A 16,565-nucleotide genomic window follows, 5' to 3' on the forward strand; every position below is an offset into this window, starting at 1 on the left:
ACGCTTAGCCTGGATGGTTGAACCATCGTGGTGAGGTTGGGGTGTGGTGGGGTGGGGTGGGGTGGTGCGCTCCAAGCCAAGTTAGTAGAGGCCAAATCATTTCACCTTTATGGTGGGATAGCTCAAGGCCATCCCGCTGACTTTGCCTCTGGTCTTAGAGCAAAGACTACAATATGTCTCCCTAGCGACTGGTCTTAAAACAGGCAGGAACTCTCCGTTCTTTAGCATTCTTATCTATGGAGGCTTTTAGAGGCACACCCAAAGTGCATCTCTTCGGGGCACACCTAACTGCATCTGACAAACCTTTTTGTATTTTGCTAACAATTAGGTTTTTTTATGTACAATAATCAAATGTCCTTTAACTGTGCATGCTCACCTTTAGTGCCTAAGTGAAACAGTGGTTGTCACCCCAAACTGTTTTTGGAGTGTACCCCACTGAGACAACGGGTTGGAGAAATGGAGGGATATTTTAAAATCTGACTTTAAGTCAGGACGGATGTCATCTTCAGGTCCTGTTTGACTTTAGGGTCCCCCAGAGAAATAACTAATATTCTCTGAAGGAGTATCAACTTTGATTTATAGCCCATATCACGCAGATTGTATAATTAGTCATTAATGCCCTTGATATCCATCCCCATGCACATGAGGGGTGTATTTAACTACACAAGCATCTCACTACCACCTTTTATGGCATAGTAGGACAGAGATAGGGGTCTGTTAGCCTCCCAGCAAAGGGAGGCCATTGCCAAAGGCTCTGTGTGTAATAGATTCCCCCATGGTTTTCTGGGTATAGCAGGTCCCAAGATCTCAGTCTCAGCTTCCTTTCCTACAATAATAGACTCAGATCAGATTAAAAAAGAAATCCATTTAGCCAGAATAGTGGTGCTATACCTTTAATCCCAGCAGGTGATAGGCAGAGACTGGCAGATATCTGTGAGGCCGAGGCCAGCCTGGTCTATGTAGCTGACTCCAAGTCAGACAGATAAGACCCCATCTTAAAAACAAACAAACAAAAAACAAAAAATTTTTTTGAGAGAAGAAAAAATCTGTGTGCTTCAATAAGTTATGAGTACAATTGATCCAAATTTCACTAAAATAGTCTATGAATTTAGTCTTCACAGTTGTCTTGGTCACTGTTCTACAACTGTGAAGCGATACCAAGACCAAGGTAACTCTTATAAAAGTAAGGAACTTTCAGTTTCAGAGGCTTAGTCCATTATCATTTAGGACACTTCCCCCCTCAACAAGGCCACACTTCCTAATACTTTTAGTCCTATCAAAGAGTTCCACTCCCTGGTGAATAAGTATTCAAAAATATATGTCTATGGGGACATTTCTTGTTTAGGCCACCAAAATATTGTCGGGATATATATAAATATATAAAATATTTACTATTACATAAACCAAATTCAGCTGTACTAGTATCTGTTGAAGAAAATCAGAATAGATTGAAGGACCCTAGGGGCTTTTGCCAGGCTTAGACCCTCCCGCCTCCAGGGCAAGGCTAGGCTTGTCGGGGGAAGTGTGTCACTAGGAAGTTTCAAAAGCCATGCCGGGCCCAATCTCTCTGCCTCTCAACTGAGTAGGATTTAGCTCTTAGCTACTACTCCAGGCATGCCACCGCCTCCTGCCACACCCTAATGATATGGACTAAACCTCTGAAACTGAAAGAAAGTCCCTTACTTTTATAAGTGTTACCTTGGTCTTGGTTCCAGCTTCCCACCTCTGGTCGAGGCTAGGCCAAGTTCCATTCTCCATCCACAGGAACATTCTTGAGTAGAAAATTCTCAGACTGTACTGACTGATGCTTGCTAGCCAATAGATTTAAAGGTCACTATGCTTAGTTTAATGGTCAAATAGCTTAGGTCAATAAGTTTGAACTTATTGCTGATATAGCCTTGCTGATGTAACCTGTGTCCCTAAAAAGTATAAAAACTGCTTGTAATAGCCATTTGGGGGTCATCCTCTAGTCACTCACCTTGAGGGAGTGATTGAGGGTCGACCCGGATGTGCTGGAAAATAAACTTCTTGCTTTTTCATTGATCTGTGTCTTGGTGTCTCACTCTGGCGCAGCTCGAAATAAGTACCACGGACCAAAGGTCGGGGTCTTACAAGATAACCACACTTCTTTTTTTTTTTTTTCCCCCCTGGAGCTGGGGACCGAACCCCGGACCTTGCGCTTGCTAGGCAAGCGCTTTACCACTGAGCTAAATCCCCAACCCGTTATCCATACTTCTTTAACATAAAAATTATTTGGGCTCGGCTGGAGGCCACCCAGTACTTGAGCAAGAGCGTGTACTGCTTTTGCAACGGACCCGAGTTCAGTTCTTAGAACCTTTATCAGCTCGCAGTTGCCTGTAACCCCAGCTTCAGAGGACCTGACATTCTGGCATCCACAGGCACTGACATTCACGTGCACACACTTACACATCCATAGGCATACACATATACACCATCAAAAATAAAATAAATCCTTTAAAAAAAATCACTCGAGCTAAGAGCAATCTCTCTCTGCCTTCACAGAAGCAGGGTATAGGTTTACAGTGAAAACGGAACCCTCCTCCTCACTGCTGCAGCACAGCAGGACATTAATCCCTAAATATACCAGACAAGACAAGGGCCCAAAGGAATCCTCATGGACGAGCTTTACCAACAGGCCCTGTGTGTTATTTGTCTGTATCCCCATGACTTCCCACCCTAGAGACACAAAACCTTTTCCCTCAGAGGACCCAGTGCTGCACACTGTTGTGGATTAGATCTAAGGCATTACGTTATCTGGGTTCCCAAAATTGCACGAGAATTCTTATATAAGATACCGAAGGTCCCTTCCCTGCCTTCAGTTGGTTCTGATTGGTAAATAAAGTTGCCAGCCAGCCAGCCAGGTGGGACTTTGGGATTCACAGACAAGGGGAAGGAGAGAGGAGGGAGGATTTAGAATCGCCATGCTGGGAAAGCAGAAGGACCAGGCCTGAGGGGTGCAGAAGAAAGAGCATAGTAATCGTGTAAGAACTAGGGGAAGAGTGGCCCCAGGGGGCCCTCGCATCCGGGTCGGGGAAGTCAGTTTTGAATATAGATTTTAATAAGTAATAATTCAGGGATATTGGAAGGGCTGGCTATGTGGAGGTTTGGAGTGACCCAACCACTGAGCTGTTTAAGGCATATTAAATACAAGGCGCTCTCTCTCTCCTCTCTCTCTCTCTCTCTCTCTCTGTGTGTGTGTGTGTGTGTGTGTGTGTGTGTGTGTGTGTGTGTGTGTGTGTGTGTGTGTGTTTCATTCATTGACCGGGGCAATTTGAGTAGCATTAATTGCCTACAGCAACAGCACACTTGGCATCTCAGTACCTATCAGGCAGAGACAAGGATCTAGAGTTTGAGAATAGCCTGGGCAGCATAGTAAAAGCTTGCCTCAAAAAGGCAACAATCACACGTGAATAACAAGCCTCTGTGATGGTTGAATATGCTTGGTCCAGGGAGGGACACTATTTGGAGGTGTGGCCTTGTTGGAGTAGGTGTATCACTGAGGGCATGGGCTTTGAGACCCTTGTCCTAGCTGCCTGGAAGCCAGTCTTCTAGTGGCCTACGATGAAGATGTAGAACTCTCAGTTCCTCCTGTGCTGTGTCTGCCTGGATGGTGCCATGTTTCTGTCTTGATGATGGTGGACTGAACCTCTGAAACTGTAAGGCAGTCCCAATTAAATGTTGGACTTATAAGGGGTGCCTTGATCATGGCATCTGTTCACAGAAGTAAAACCCTAACTGAGACACCTTCTGAAGTCCTTTTCCTTTGTCCTATACTTTTAGAAGACATGTATTGTTGTCTAGTGAAGATTTGCATCAACTGGAAATCTGAGTCACCTCTCTGGAAATGACTCTTTCCCTGGGATTCCCTTTGGCAGAGAGGGCATTTACATCAGTGTGCCTCCAACCTTTTGTCTTACTTGCTTTGCAGGAGGCCATTCCAAGTAAGAACTCTCAGGGTTGAAGAAAAGCTATCCGTGTCTATACCTGCCATGTTAATGTGTTCTCACTGAGTCCATCTGCACCGCCTAGAGTCAACTTTGAAACTTTGAGCCACAAAATATATTTTTACCTGATATAATAAAATATTATCTTTTTAATACTAGGGCTTCCTGGAAGCTGTTCATGTCTGCTCTCAAAGGCTAGCCTACAGCTTGAGATTCTCTGCCTCAGCCTCCCGAGCTCTGGGAGTACAGTCACGTGCAACTGGCCTAAGTGCTGGACTTTATAGAAAAAGTTTAGGTTTATAAACTGCCAAGAGCCTTGACATCAGCTGCTCCATTTTGTACGGTCAACAGCAATGGGTGGGACAACCCGCCCTTCACTTCCTGGTAGCTAATGTTATCAGCATGTTGGGTATTAGCAGTTGGGTATGTAGTGTTGTCTCCTTATCTTTTTGTTTGAGACGAAGTCTCACCATGTAGCCTTGCCTGTCCCTGAACTGAGAGCTATCCACCCTAGTGCTGCGTTTAACGATATATACCACCCAGTCTGGTATTTTCTATTTTTAATTGATGTTTATTTTCTTAATATTAAATTTTGTTTTAGGTCCATTTTAAATTGTTCATTGAAGAAGGACTATCTTTTCCCTTACTAGTTCCCAGTTTACTGTCATGGTGACATTTCTTCCTGAAGAGACAACTCTGCCAGAGGGTCTCTTTCCCTTTAGGTTCCCCTTCCCTCCAGGGTCCCCTTCCCTCCAGGGTCCCCTTCCCTGCAAGCAGAGGCCGGGTGCTGCAAGGGCAATTCGGAAGGAGCAATAGAAATATTTTGGATAATGTTTTATGTTTAAAAGCACTAAACTTGACAGCTAAACTCTCTCAACTCTAGATTTGCAAAAGAAATGGTGACTAAGAAGGCTCGGTAACAGTGGAAGGGGAAGCCCTGGGTCCTGCTAGACTGAACCCCAGTGAACTAGACTGTGGGGGGAGGGGCAATGGGGGAGGGTGGGGAGGGAACACCCGTAAGGAAGGGGAGGGGGAGGGGATGTTTGTCTGAAACCGGGAAAGGAATAACACTCGAAATGTATATAAAAATACTCAAGTTAATAAAAAAAAAAAAAAAAAAGGCTCGGGTAACGCATCTCCTGAACAGAAATTCATCGGAACACTATTAATGAATATGAAAACTGATCAATCACATGGCCTACGCATCTGAGTGTCTGCAAGCACTCCCGGCCCCCATTTTTGAAATGAATCACAATTTTCTTTTCCATATCTACCTATACTAGCACACAGTAAGCATCTGTAGGAACACATGTCAATAGTTGCATGAAGATGGATCTTGCTGGGCATGGTGGGAGAAAGAGGTAGGCAGACCTCTGTTTAGACCAAGGCCATTTTGGTCTAAACAATAAGTTCATGCCAGCCAGGGCTACATAGTAAACCAAGCCTTAAAGTTAGATGAGAGAGTGTGATACACACTTAGCATCTGTTTTCCTTCCTTCTTTTTCTTTTTCTTTTGGTTTTTTTGAGACAGGGCTTCTCTGTCTAGCCTTGACTGATCTGGAACTTTATAGACCAGGCTAGCCTTGAACCCACATCCTTCCTATTTTATTTCTCAAAAAACATCTTAAGCTAGGCATGGGGATGCACCCTTACCTTTTTAATCCCAGATTTAATTCAGGAGGCAGAAGCAGGCAGATCTCTGAATTCAAGACCAGTCTGGTCTACAGTGCAAGTTCCAGGACAGCCAGGGCTATACAGAGAAACCCCACCTTGAAAAAAAACATACAAAACTTTATTCATCATTTTATTGCAGTTCTCTCACTTCCTTAGAGCATGGACTTGGGGGCATAAAACCCAGCCTGAGGTATCAGGGTCTCCCTTCCATGTGTGCTTTATCACACAGGATGAAAAAACTGAAAACTATGATTCTAACATATCAACTATTTGGAATTAGGGATACCTGGAAAACAGCAGTAAAAACATTCTTATTCAGTTGTGTTAGTACATGCCTATAATCTCAGCACACAGAAGACTGAGGCAGAATTGTGAGCTCCAGGCCAGTCTGGAATAGAGACCCTATAACATTGTCACCACCGCAGACAAAGAAAGAAAAAAATAAAGCAACAGCCCACCCTAAACCAGAGGTTTATGCCTCATCCCTCCATACAATGAGCATGATAACAACCATAAGTTATTACATTCTTAGTTTCTCAGGTCTGTGTAGTTCATGCTGGCCTCAGTATCTGACTCCTGGAATTATAGGTATGTACCACTGAGAGTTTTGAGATAGGGAGAGACAAGGAGAAGGAAGGAAGATGGAGGAAAAGAAGGATGACCCACATTCTCCAGGCTTTAGATAGCCACAGTTTTTAGCTATGAATATCATAGAAGGGATGGATTAATTCAGGACAATTTGTCCAATCTAGGTGGGCAGCTTATATCAATACCGATTGGCTCTTAGTTCATTGTACGGGCCTTTTGTGGGTTGAGAATTTACTGATATAAATGACTGATAAATTACAAGCCTCTAGAGTTTTGATTTTACTGGGTTGTAGGGATTTGTGACAGCTAACCACAGGGGGGCAGATGGCAAGGAATGTGCCCAGAATCCCAGCAGGAGAACTTCAAGTTGGGTGGTCGCTGCCTGGGGACCATGGAGACCCTGGAGGCTGGCAGACTATGCTAACTGGTATTAACGTGGGATGATTTTTAATATTTCATGCAACACATCACCATGCCTGGCTCACTTTTAATATTGCCAGGGAATCTGTTAAGTAGTTTCCTTTTTCTGTTTTTAAAATTTATTTATTCACTTTACATCCCAATATCAGCGCCCCCTCCCTAGCCCCCCTACCCCCTCACACAGATCCTTCTATTAAGTGGTTTCCATACATCAGCAGGAAGCAGGATCTGCATTCAAATTCCGGTTTGTCTAGGGCTAGCGTGAGCTCACAGCCACAGTTGTTTAACCTTTTCTAAATACTTCTGTTAGACTGTTTACTGTTTCCTATGGGGCCTGGTGTTACAGTCCGTAGTCCTTAATTCCCTAGCATCCTTGCAGTATGCTTTCTTCTTTCAATAAATACTTGTTTTATGCTGATCCGAGGGTAGTGAGTTATCTCATTTGGTTGTTCGCAGTCAGCTACAAATACCTCTTTTGTGTTAGTGTACTAGAGTCAAGGAAATGAAACTTTTCCAAGAATGTCCCCTTTGTGCCAGTATAGAGAAAACATTCTTGAGATCAGCTGAACATTCTCAGAGTTACATACTAGGGGGGAAAAGAGGCTGCAAAGACTGGGCGGAATTTTATTCAGAATCGTGGAGGAAAATAGAACAACTTAAGTTATTTTGTGAGCAACGCTTCTTTCAGCAAAGCCTAAACTGAAAAGCTGAAAAGGCTACAATTAAAGGCTGGGCCACGGGTGAGGGCGGGGCCACAGCGGCAAGGGCGGGGCCTCAACTGCAGGGGTTGTACCGGGGACGAGGTTGGTCGCCTCCACAACGACGCTAAGATGGGCGAGGCCTCTAGGCGGAGCCGCAACGGCGGGGGCGGGGCTAGCCTGACTGAGCAACGGAAGCCGAGCAGGCCGGTCGCCTGGGCCGCAGATCTGTGCGTTCTCTGCGGTTGTCGCAATTCCGACCGAGAGACCGCTGGGTTCTTGGCGGCTGGCGGCTGTCCTGCGGGCAGGCACCGGTAGCGGCGGGTGTCCCGCTCCGCCGGCCCAGCTCCCGCGGAATCCCCGGCTGGTCCGGGCCGGAGTGCCGCACTCACGGCGGCTCCGTCGCAGGCACGGAGCGAGGAGCAGCCCGCGTCCTCCGAGGTCAGCGTCATGAGGAGCCTGCCGTTCTTCTGCCGAGGTCAGGTGGTGCGTGGCTTCGGCCGCGGCTCCAAGCAACTGGGCATCCCCACAGGTGAGCGCGTCGCGAGGCCGTGGAGCTCTGGGCCGTAGGCAGGGAACCCGGTAGCCTCGCTCCTGCTGCTAGCGACGAGCTGCGGAGCCCTGTCTTGGAAGGTACTGCAGGTTGAATTGGCCGAACTCTCAAGGTGTTGAAAGTTCTATTCTTCTGATGTTACTCTGTAGTGTTCAGTGACAACACGGGTAGTTCTAGGAGCCAACGTTTATCTAGTCTATGTAGGTTTTAGTAATCAAGACTTGATTGCCCACTCTTAAAAATGATATCCTGAGATGTTCCTTGACTTACTAAATCAACCTTTGTATTTGGGATTTGGGGTTGTGTATTTTGAAAATAAGGATCTTTTTAAGTGAGTCAGCCCACTTAGGAGCGTTACTAGGAAAGAGCAGGGACTTTTTGTTTGTGTTAAAATACAAATAGATGGGGTCTCGCTCGGTTTCCCAGGCTTCTGCCTACTTCCTGAAGCTCTGGGACTAGCCTCCTGAGTGGGATTAGATGGGTAATTTCCAATGAACCTCCGCGTTTATTTTGTGTCTTTGCTTCCACTTGGGCATTTTCGTGTGGCTTTTTTTTTTTTTTTTGAGAGATTCATACACTTGTTTCTCATTTCTAACTTGAGCTGTCTGAAAAGAAGAAATTCAAGTCAGAATGTGGAGGGTTGGAGTGGTAGCCTTAGAAAAAAAGATCCCGGTAGTGTAATGATTGAGGCTAACCTTTTAATGTGCTTTTAATCAGTATTTAATGTGATGCTTTAGCAATGAATATCTATTTACTTTTCTTTAGCCAATTTTCCTGAACAAGTAGTAGACAATCTTCCAGCTGATGTGTCCACTGGCATCTATTACGGCTGGGCCAGCGTTGGGAGTGGAGAGGTCCATAAAATGGTGGTGAGCATAGGATGGAATCCATACTACAAGAATGTGAAGAAGTCCATGGTAAGAGTCACATCTTGCTCTTTTAAATGCACTCAGGACTCCTCAGCTTACTTTAAGGGTTTCTAAGTATTGCCAGAGGAGGTGGCATACTTCGTAGGCTGAGAGAGAGTTCGGGAACAGACTGGGTGTGGTGTCACACACCTTTAATCTCAGCACTTGGGTTGTAGAGATCGTTGGATCTCTGAGTTCAAGGCCACACTGGTATATATAGTTCTAGGACAGTCAAGACTAGGAGAGAGATCCTAATCCATCAGACAAACAACAGGGGAAAAAAGTAGCCTGGTCCATATGCTATCTTACACTTCCACTCATATCCTCCACCCACCCACCCCCACTCCACAAGCATTTATTTACTTTTATTTCAATGGAATATTTTCCCCCATGGTTTTACTCTCTGTTTCTTTGAATAAAGAGTCTCATAAGGAGTATATAGTTGGATTAGGTTTTCGTAATAACCTCTCTGCTTTTTGATGGACAACTGTAGTCCTTTTAAATTAAATATTTTTGTGTCTATGTGAATGTGCACATGAGCTCAGGTGCCCATGGAGACCAGAAAGGTTGGATCCACTGGAGCTGGAGTTGACCTGAGCTGTCCAGCTTGGATGCTGGGAACCAAACTCGGGTCCTTATGTGCTGTTAACTGCTGAGCGGTCACCTCAGCCCTCCATTTTGATTTAAAGTGACCGCTGCAACCACACTGTTGGACATGACTGTCATCAGTCCCCAGTGCAGGAGGATGAGGAATAGCACCAGGATTGTACTGTGAGATCCTATCTCAAAATAGAGTGATTGCCAGAAGGAAGGACTTTGTTTTCAGTATGTCCTAAAAGTGGGCATTTCCACATCCCTCAAAATTACCTGTTTTACTCGGTCATTTTTCTGTTGACACAGGAAAACCGTGGCTCACGCTTTTGAGTCTCTTGCTCGAGCCTCCCTTGTGCTAGATGACAGTTGTGTCACTGTGTAACCTTACCTGGCTTGGAGAGATCCACCCACCTGCCTCTGCCCCCGTCTCCACCTGCACCTCTCTCTCCAGCCTGGGATTAAGGCATGTGCCATCACGCCTTGTTTAGCCTTCCAAGTACCAGGATTACAAGCATGGGCCACTGAACAGACTCAAAAGTGCGGCTCTTTAAAAAGCCTTTCTTTGCATCATTGATTGCCCTAAGATACACTGCTTACTGTAGTGTGGTTTAACCTCATCCCTGTTCTCTCCTCTTTTTTCTTTCTTCCCCGCGTTGCTGGGAACTGAACTAGGCTTCATATCCAGCAGTGCAGTGTACTAGGTCAGCTTTCCACTTAGCCCGCCTCCTGGCCCCTCTCTCTAAATCACCTTGAGGGTATAGTCTTTTTTTCTGCCCTACTTTCCCCCAGAGCTTACATACTTCTTGTTAGATTTGGGTTAATCTTTTATAGCTCAAGTGTAGAGAAAAAGCAGAGTTAGTGGTAGAGTTTCATTTTATGGTCTTGCTTATAACCCCAGCTGACCCTGAACTCCTGAACCATCTTCTGCCTCCTGAGTGCCAGCCAGGCCTGTGCTAAACTTTTAACTTTGAGGAGTTAATAAGAGAGAAGCGTGTCACGGAAAACTGCAGAGTAAAAATGCTGATGTAACAGATCAGTGGTTCTCAAGCTCCCTAATGCTGTGACCCTTTAATACAGTTCCTTGTGTTGTGGTGACACCCAACCATAAAAGTATTTTCATTGTTACTATAACTATAAGTTTGCTATGGTTATGAATCATAATGTAAATATTTTTGGAGATAGAGGTTTGCCAAGGGGACAAGCCCCCAGGCTGAGAACTGCTGTAATAGATATAGTAATGACCATGAACTCCAACAGAGTTTAAGCCCCTACCGTTGTGTTGATTATTAGTGGGCTGAAAATTGTTGGAGAGATAAGAAAAAGTTTATATGAGAACACTCACCTGTTATTATGTGGGAAGAGGAAAGAAAAGGGAAGAGAGGTTATTTCATTTCCTTTGTAAGCTACTCAGATAACAGAAATAATATTATCAAGCCCATTTCTGGACTTCATGCCTTGAATTCTTCTGATAGAAACTCAGTTGCCCATGATCAGGGTGCTCATGCAGTTCAGGGCAGGCTGTTTACTTTTAATATTGTTATTTGTCCATATCAGCCATCTATGAGGAATGAATTGCCCTAATAGTTTTGTCCTATTAATTTTAATACAGCCAAGCTGATTTTCTTTTATAGCTAGTGTTTTTAATAATCTAATTGGGGATCAAACTCAGATCTAGATTGGTGCCAACCACCTCTACCCACAGCCATCTCACCTGTTTTTAAGAAAGGTTCTCCATAGCTCAATCTTGCTGAGCTCCTGAGTGCTGGGATTGCAGGAGCTGATGTCTGTCCTTGGGCCCTTGGGCATCTGACTGTTCATAGGATTATAACACCTCTTCCCAAGTGAGCCTGAGACCTTGCCCAAACCTAACAAATCCAGCCGCATCCAAGTGCCCCCCCCCCCTTTTTTTTTTTTATTTGAGATGGCTTCAGTAAATTACATAGGCTGGCCATGAATTTGCCCTGGAACCCAGACAGGGAAGATCCTCTTGCCACGGCCTCTCAAGACGCTGGAATCAAGAGTGCAGTGCAGAGTGGAGTGCAGGCTAGTGCAGACCTGATTCTTTTTAAGTTTTTTTTCAAAGATCTATTTATTTTATTTATATGAGTACACTGTAGCTGTTTTCAGACACACCAGAAGAGTGCATCGGATCCCATTACAGATGGTTGTGAGCCACCATGTGGTTGCTGGGATTTGAACTCAGGACCTCCAGAAGAGCAGTCAGTGCTCTTAACCACTGAGCCGTCTCTCCTGCCCTAGGCCTGATTCTTAGTGTAAATTCCCCAGTTGTCTTTTCAGGTTTCCCTGGATACTTTTGGTTTGACCTCGTCAGTTTTAGAGAAGCTTGGTTTTTATGTTGCTCTTGTTTTTAAGGGTCTCTTTGAAATGCAGATATAAAGAGAATGTGTGCCAAGTACTTCCCTCTAAATTGAGAGGATGGGCAAGAAGTGTAGCCGCTGAGGCTCCTTTGTTAGCCATAGCTAAAGGCTTGAAGCAGCCTGGAGGTGCTGTCTCAGTCTTAGTCCCCAGGAGGCAGGAGCTAGGGGAGCTCAGGGCCACCCTGGGCTGCAACCACGGCTGCCTGCAAAGGCCCAGGGTATTTCTAGTGTGTAGATCTTTGGAGTGCTTACCCAGTGAATGAAAGACTGTGAGTTTGATCCCCAGAGGGGAAGGAGGAAAGAGTTGAAACCAACTGGATTAACTTGGGGGTTTTGTTTTTTGTTCGGTTTTGTTTTTGTTGTTTCTGTTTTTTTCAACATAGGTTTTCTCTGTGGTGTAGCCCTCACAGGAACTCACTCTAGACCTCTAGATCTTGGGAGTCAAACCTGGGTCTTCTGGAAGAGGATCCTTTTAACTGGTTATTATTGAGCCATCTCTACAGCCCCATCCCACCCCACCCCAACTGTTGTAATCCTTTTCAACAATTTTGTCTGTAGGAAACCCATATCATCCATACCTTCAAAGAGGACTTTTATGGGGAGATTCTCAATGTGGCCATTGTTGGCTACCTCAGACCTGAAAAGAACTTTGATTCTTTAGGTAAGAGTTTATATTAATCTTCAATACTATTGCAACTACTACTGGGTAGGTACGGTGACAGGCATATATTTGAGCACCTTTAATGCATGTTAAGCACTATTTTAAATATACAATTTAATCTCTCACCCTCAGTAGCCATGTGGGCTGTTGTCATCCCCATCTTGTTGATAAGGAAGTTGCCACACAGAGAGACTAAGTCAATTGCCTTAGTCTGTCTTCTGTTGTTCTGACCTAGTGCCAGGTGTGTTTGTGATTCATAGTTCTGGAGTCAAGAGCACGATAGGAGCATGTGTATGGTACTTGGTAAGGGCCTTTTTGCTGCCTCTGTGGGTAGGCATCGCAGGGTAGAGCGAAGAGAGCTAAGAAGAGCTCACTCTTGTATCAAAGCCATTCTCTATACTCAGGATTCCATTCTGCCCTCCTGGCCCACTGCCCAAAGCTTCCATTCCCAAATACCTTCAACCTTAAGGACTTAGTTTCTAGTACCTGAGTTCCAGGAGACACCCAGGTCATAAGTAGTGAGTGGTGGCACCTGGCATCTGACCCTGCAAGGCTGGCTGGGCAGTAGGTGCTGGAAGTGTAAGAAACAGTAATTAGAAATGCGTTTTCAGTGTCTTCAGGTGCCTGTTGGTGTACTGTGACAATTAAACCTTGAGATGTGAGGGGTCTCGTTACAAGAGACACTTTATGTAACACTGCTTTCGCTGGAGAAAAAGACGGTAGCAACATTGACTGAGTCCCTGTCTTTTCCGAGAGCTATGGCTATTGTGCTTAGTCTGTGTTTTTAGGAGGGGCTGAGCAAAGGAGTAGTAACACGTATTATTAGACATTTATCTTCTTCCTTTTTTTCCAGAGTCACTTATTTCTGCGATTCAAGGTGATATTGAAGAAGCTAAAAAACAACTGGATATACCAGAACATTTGAAACTCAAAGATGACAATTTCTTCCAAGTTTCTAAAAGCAAAATTATGAATGGCCACTGATGAAAGGCTCGTAGCTGCCCACCCACTAGTGTCTCAGCGCTTCTGATACAGTCTCATCTTGATCACAGTTTAAATCAAGCGTTTCCTTGTAGCTGTCAAGGGGTCTCCAGCAGTTAACTCCATTATGTTGCATAGAAAAAGATTCATTCAGAAATCAAGGCTTTAAATGTAATGTGTTGATTAAAGTGTAGCACTAGAAAGCTAGTGTCTTGTAATGAAAATAAAGTCTGTGAGTGTGGGTGGAAAAGCAAGTTACTAAGGAAAATGAGGACTGGCCATAGTTCTTGTGACCATGTGTGCTGGCACTGGCAAGCCTGACAAGCATGGACTGCTGAACAGACGCTTTCCAGGAAACGCACCACTTACACAGCTTAGCCAAGGAGGGAAATCTATTACTTTGTGCATTAATATATTTTTACAGTCCTTCAAACTTTCGTGAGCCGTGAGTCACTCATTCCTTATGCGGTCACTTCCTGGTAGTGTCCTAATGCTCTGTGTGGAGTTAACTTCAGGTTGAAGTGCCCTTGATGGTCCCGCACCAGGGCTTTTCTGCACAGTACTGAGGATCCAACCCAGTGACTTACATGGTAGGCAAGTGTGACCACCGAGCAAGGCTCCTGGCCCCCTTTACTTTTTTAAGCCATATGACTTCTATGTGTCGCCTTTTTGAAGAGTAGATGTTTTTGCTCTTTCACCTTTTTATGACTTTGGTTTATTTTCTTCCCGTTTGGCATATTCGACAACCATGTGGCATAGAGACTGCTCGTAGATGTGCCATTCTGCTCAGAACTAAGTGGTAGTCAGATGCAAGTATGCTTTGTGTTTTAAGAAAAATAAAAGAAGCTGTATTTATAGACTTGCTTGGAATTGAAACGGACCCAGCCAGTTCCTACCCAACCCGGCTCTGTCTTTTTTTTTTTTTTAACAGTGTGGTCCTATGTTTTCAAAGTAAAAATAGTTCTCTATGACCAAGTACTTAAATGTAATTTAATACTCATCTAAAGCCTTTGCAGCATCAGAAGTGGAGAGAGTTTTAGCCACGTATCTTTATATCGCCTGGTTTCTCACTGAATTGGCTTGAGTTGCCTATGCTGGCAGAAGGTTGACATTGGACGACCAATTGCTTTGGGGTCATCAGTGCGTTGAGTTAGTTGTTGAATGGCGTGAGATTTGCTGGGGCAGCCCTGTGAATGTGTTCTATGACTGAGCAACATCCTTAGCCTTCAAAATAGAATTTTTGATGTTGGAAATTTCATATTAAAAGGAAGCCTTAAGTAAGAATAGCTTGTTAATTATGTCCTCATTAAGTAATGTTCATGGCTAATGTCACATTGTTAACAGTTGTTACTTTGGAATTATATGGTATGTGGTTTAGGGCTTAGTTCATTCTCTAGACTTCAAAAACTGTATTATTGATGTATTATAAGAAATTACAGTACCACTTTGATTAGTCTGAATGTTTGCAGACCTTGGAATAAAGTTTGACTGTTATTCTTTTCCTTTTCCCCTGTCAGCTCGAATCCTGTATCTGTTTCAGATTTACTGGCTGATTGTTACTCTAAGGTGTAATTATGGTCCTGAATAGACCTTCCAAGTATAGTGCTCATGTGACTTAAGCTTTGCCTTCAAGGACTCCCTTTCAGTCCCTCCACTCCAAGGATCTTTCCTCTGTCTAAGAGACCTTACAAGGTCTCTGTGTACCTGGCTAGCCTTGAAAGTACAGAGATCCACCTGTGTCTTCCTTCTGGATCTTGGTATTAAAAGTGGGCATGGAGCCTGGCCAAGACCCCTACCCCTTTTAAAATCCCTGTAGCAAGGTGACTTTACATGGAAAGGATTCAGAGGATATCACTCCTCAAAAAGTCAACACTTAAGAAGGTTCCCATTAGGAGTTAAAGGAGCCAGACAAGTCTGACTCCCTGTCTTGTCTGACTCTATAATCCTCAAGACTGTTTTGTAACCGTGGCTTGTGCCACCAACCCCACACGTTGCTGAAGGGCATTCTTGCCTATTTTTCAGCACTCATCTGAGCCCTGAGATAGCCTGGCAGCTTGCAGGTAGGGACTTAGGATGTCACAGGGATGGGCAAGAACCGGTAGCTTGGAAGTTACAAGGACAAAGTCTTCCTGTTCCGATGAAATTGCTGTTGTCTTCTAGTTCCCCTTGTACTTGGGACAGATGTGAGACTGATAGAGGAAAATCAAGTTTCATCTTTAGACTGAGCTAGGAAACAAGTCAGACCTGTCAAAGAGGATGTGATCATAAGGAAGAAACACTGGATGGAGATGGCAGAGAGTCAAGAGTTCTTGCAAGGACTAATGAGTGTATAGGGAAATTAGCATAGCCGTGCTATATAAAGGTTGGGGCATGCTGGTACAGTAGCATGCTCCTGGAGCTCTAGTGAGGCTGAAACAAGGGCACTTCAGCCCTGAAGATTGAGGAGACCAGCCTGATCAGCCTAGATCATCTTTAAAAAAGAGGGGGAGGGGCCAGGCTAGGTGTGTGTGTAGTTCAGGGGTAGCAGCTGTACTTAGCATGTGTGAAGCCCTGGTTTGAATCCTCAGCACCAAACCCAAAGCAAGAATAAAAAGTCACCTGTAATTTATAGTGTGTTCAGAAAGTTGGGAAACAGGATGAACGTTTGAGTTGGCTTTCTGTCCTTTGTTTCTCTTTCATTTGACACAGGATTTTGTTATGTGTGTAGTCTTGGCCCCTTGGGAAATCACTGATGTCATTGTGCCTCAGTGTTGCCTGACTGGCAGTAAATACTGTTGTGCTACAACTCAAACCTCAAGTCACGTGCATGCTGGGCAAACAGTCTAAACAGTTCCATCCCCAACCTCTTGAACCCTTATTCTCATTACTTATTTCTGGTGAGAACATTTAGTATATCTTAGGATGAGGTCTAGCTTGTTCGAGATGGGGCTGGGGTGGTCCTCTGTATATAGCCTTTGCTGATCTTGGATCCAGAGAGCCACCTGCTTCTGCCTCCCAAGTTCTAGGATTAAAGGTGTGTACCACCAGACTCAGGTTGTTTGGCTTGTTTCCTGCCGTTTTGTTTTATTTTATAATCCTCTGTATGTGTGCATGTTGTGGGTGGGTGGTGGGTGTGTACACCATGGTGTGTGTGTGAGGGTCAGAG

The 16,565-nt window shown here is 44.5% G+C and overlaps 1 protein-coding gene across 1 annotated transcript; it reads left to right on the forward strand.

The window, feature by feature from the left end:
* Positions 1-7,509: 7,509 nt before the first annotated feature.
* On the forward strand, positions 7,510-14,936 carry Rfk (riboflavin kinase). The gene is made up of 4 exons (XM_032891691.1): positions 7,510-7,877; positions 8,664-8,815; positions 12,337-12,439; positions 13,293-14,936. The coding sequence occupies exons 1-4, from the start codon at positions 7,796-7,798 to the stop codon at positions 13,421-13,423; spliced, it is 468 nt and encodes a 155-aa protein (XP_032747582.1). The 5' UTR covers positions 7,510-7,795; the 3' UTR covers positions 13,424-14,936.
* The last annotated feature ends 1,629 nt before the right edge of the window (positions 14,937-16,565 follow it).

Source organism: Rattus rattus, chromosome 2, assembly GCF_011064425.1.
Source record: "Rattus rattus isolate New Zealand chromosome 2, Rrattus_CSIRO_v1, whole genome shotgun sequence".
NCBI lineage: Eukaryota > Metazoa > Chordata > Mammalia > Rodentia > Muridae > Rattus > Rattus rattus.

What these genes read in the sequence shown, in the direction of transcription:
- Rfk (XM_032891691.1), top strand. Translation starts at nt 7,796, where the DNA reads ATGAGGAGCCTGCCGTTCTTCTGCCGAGGTCAGGTGGTGCGTGGCTTC. An exon ending in GCAACTGGGCATCCCCACAG is followed by an intron (nt 7,878 to 8,663) that starts GTGAGCGCGTCG and finishes ACTTTTCTTTAG; the next exon opens with CCAATTTTCCTGAACAAGTA. An exon ending in AAAGAACTTTGATTCTTTAG is followed by an intron (nt 12,440 to 13,292) that starts GTAAGAGTTTAT and finishes CTTTTTTTCCAG; the next exon opens with AGTCACTTATTTCTGCGATT.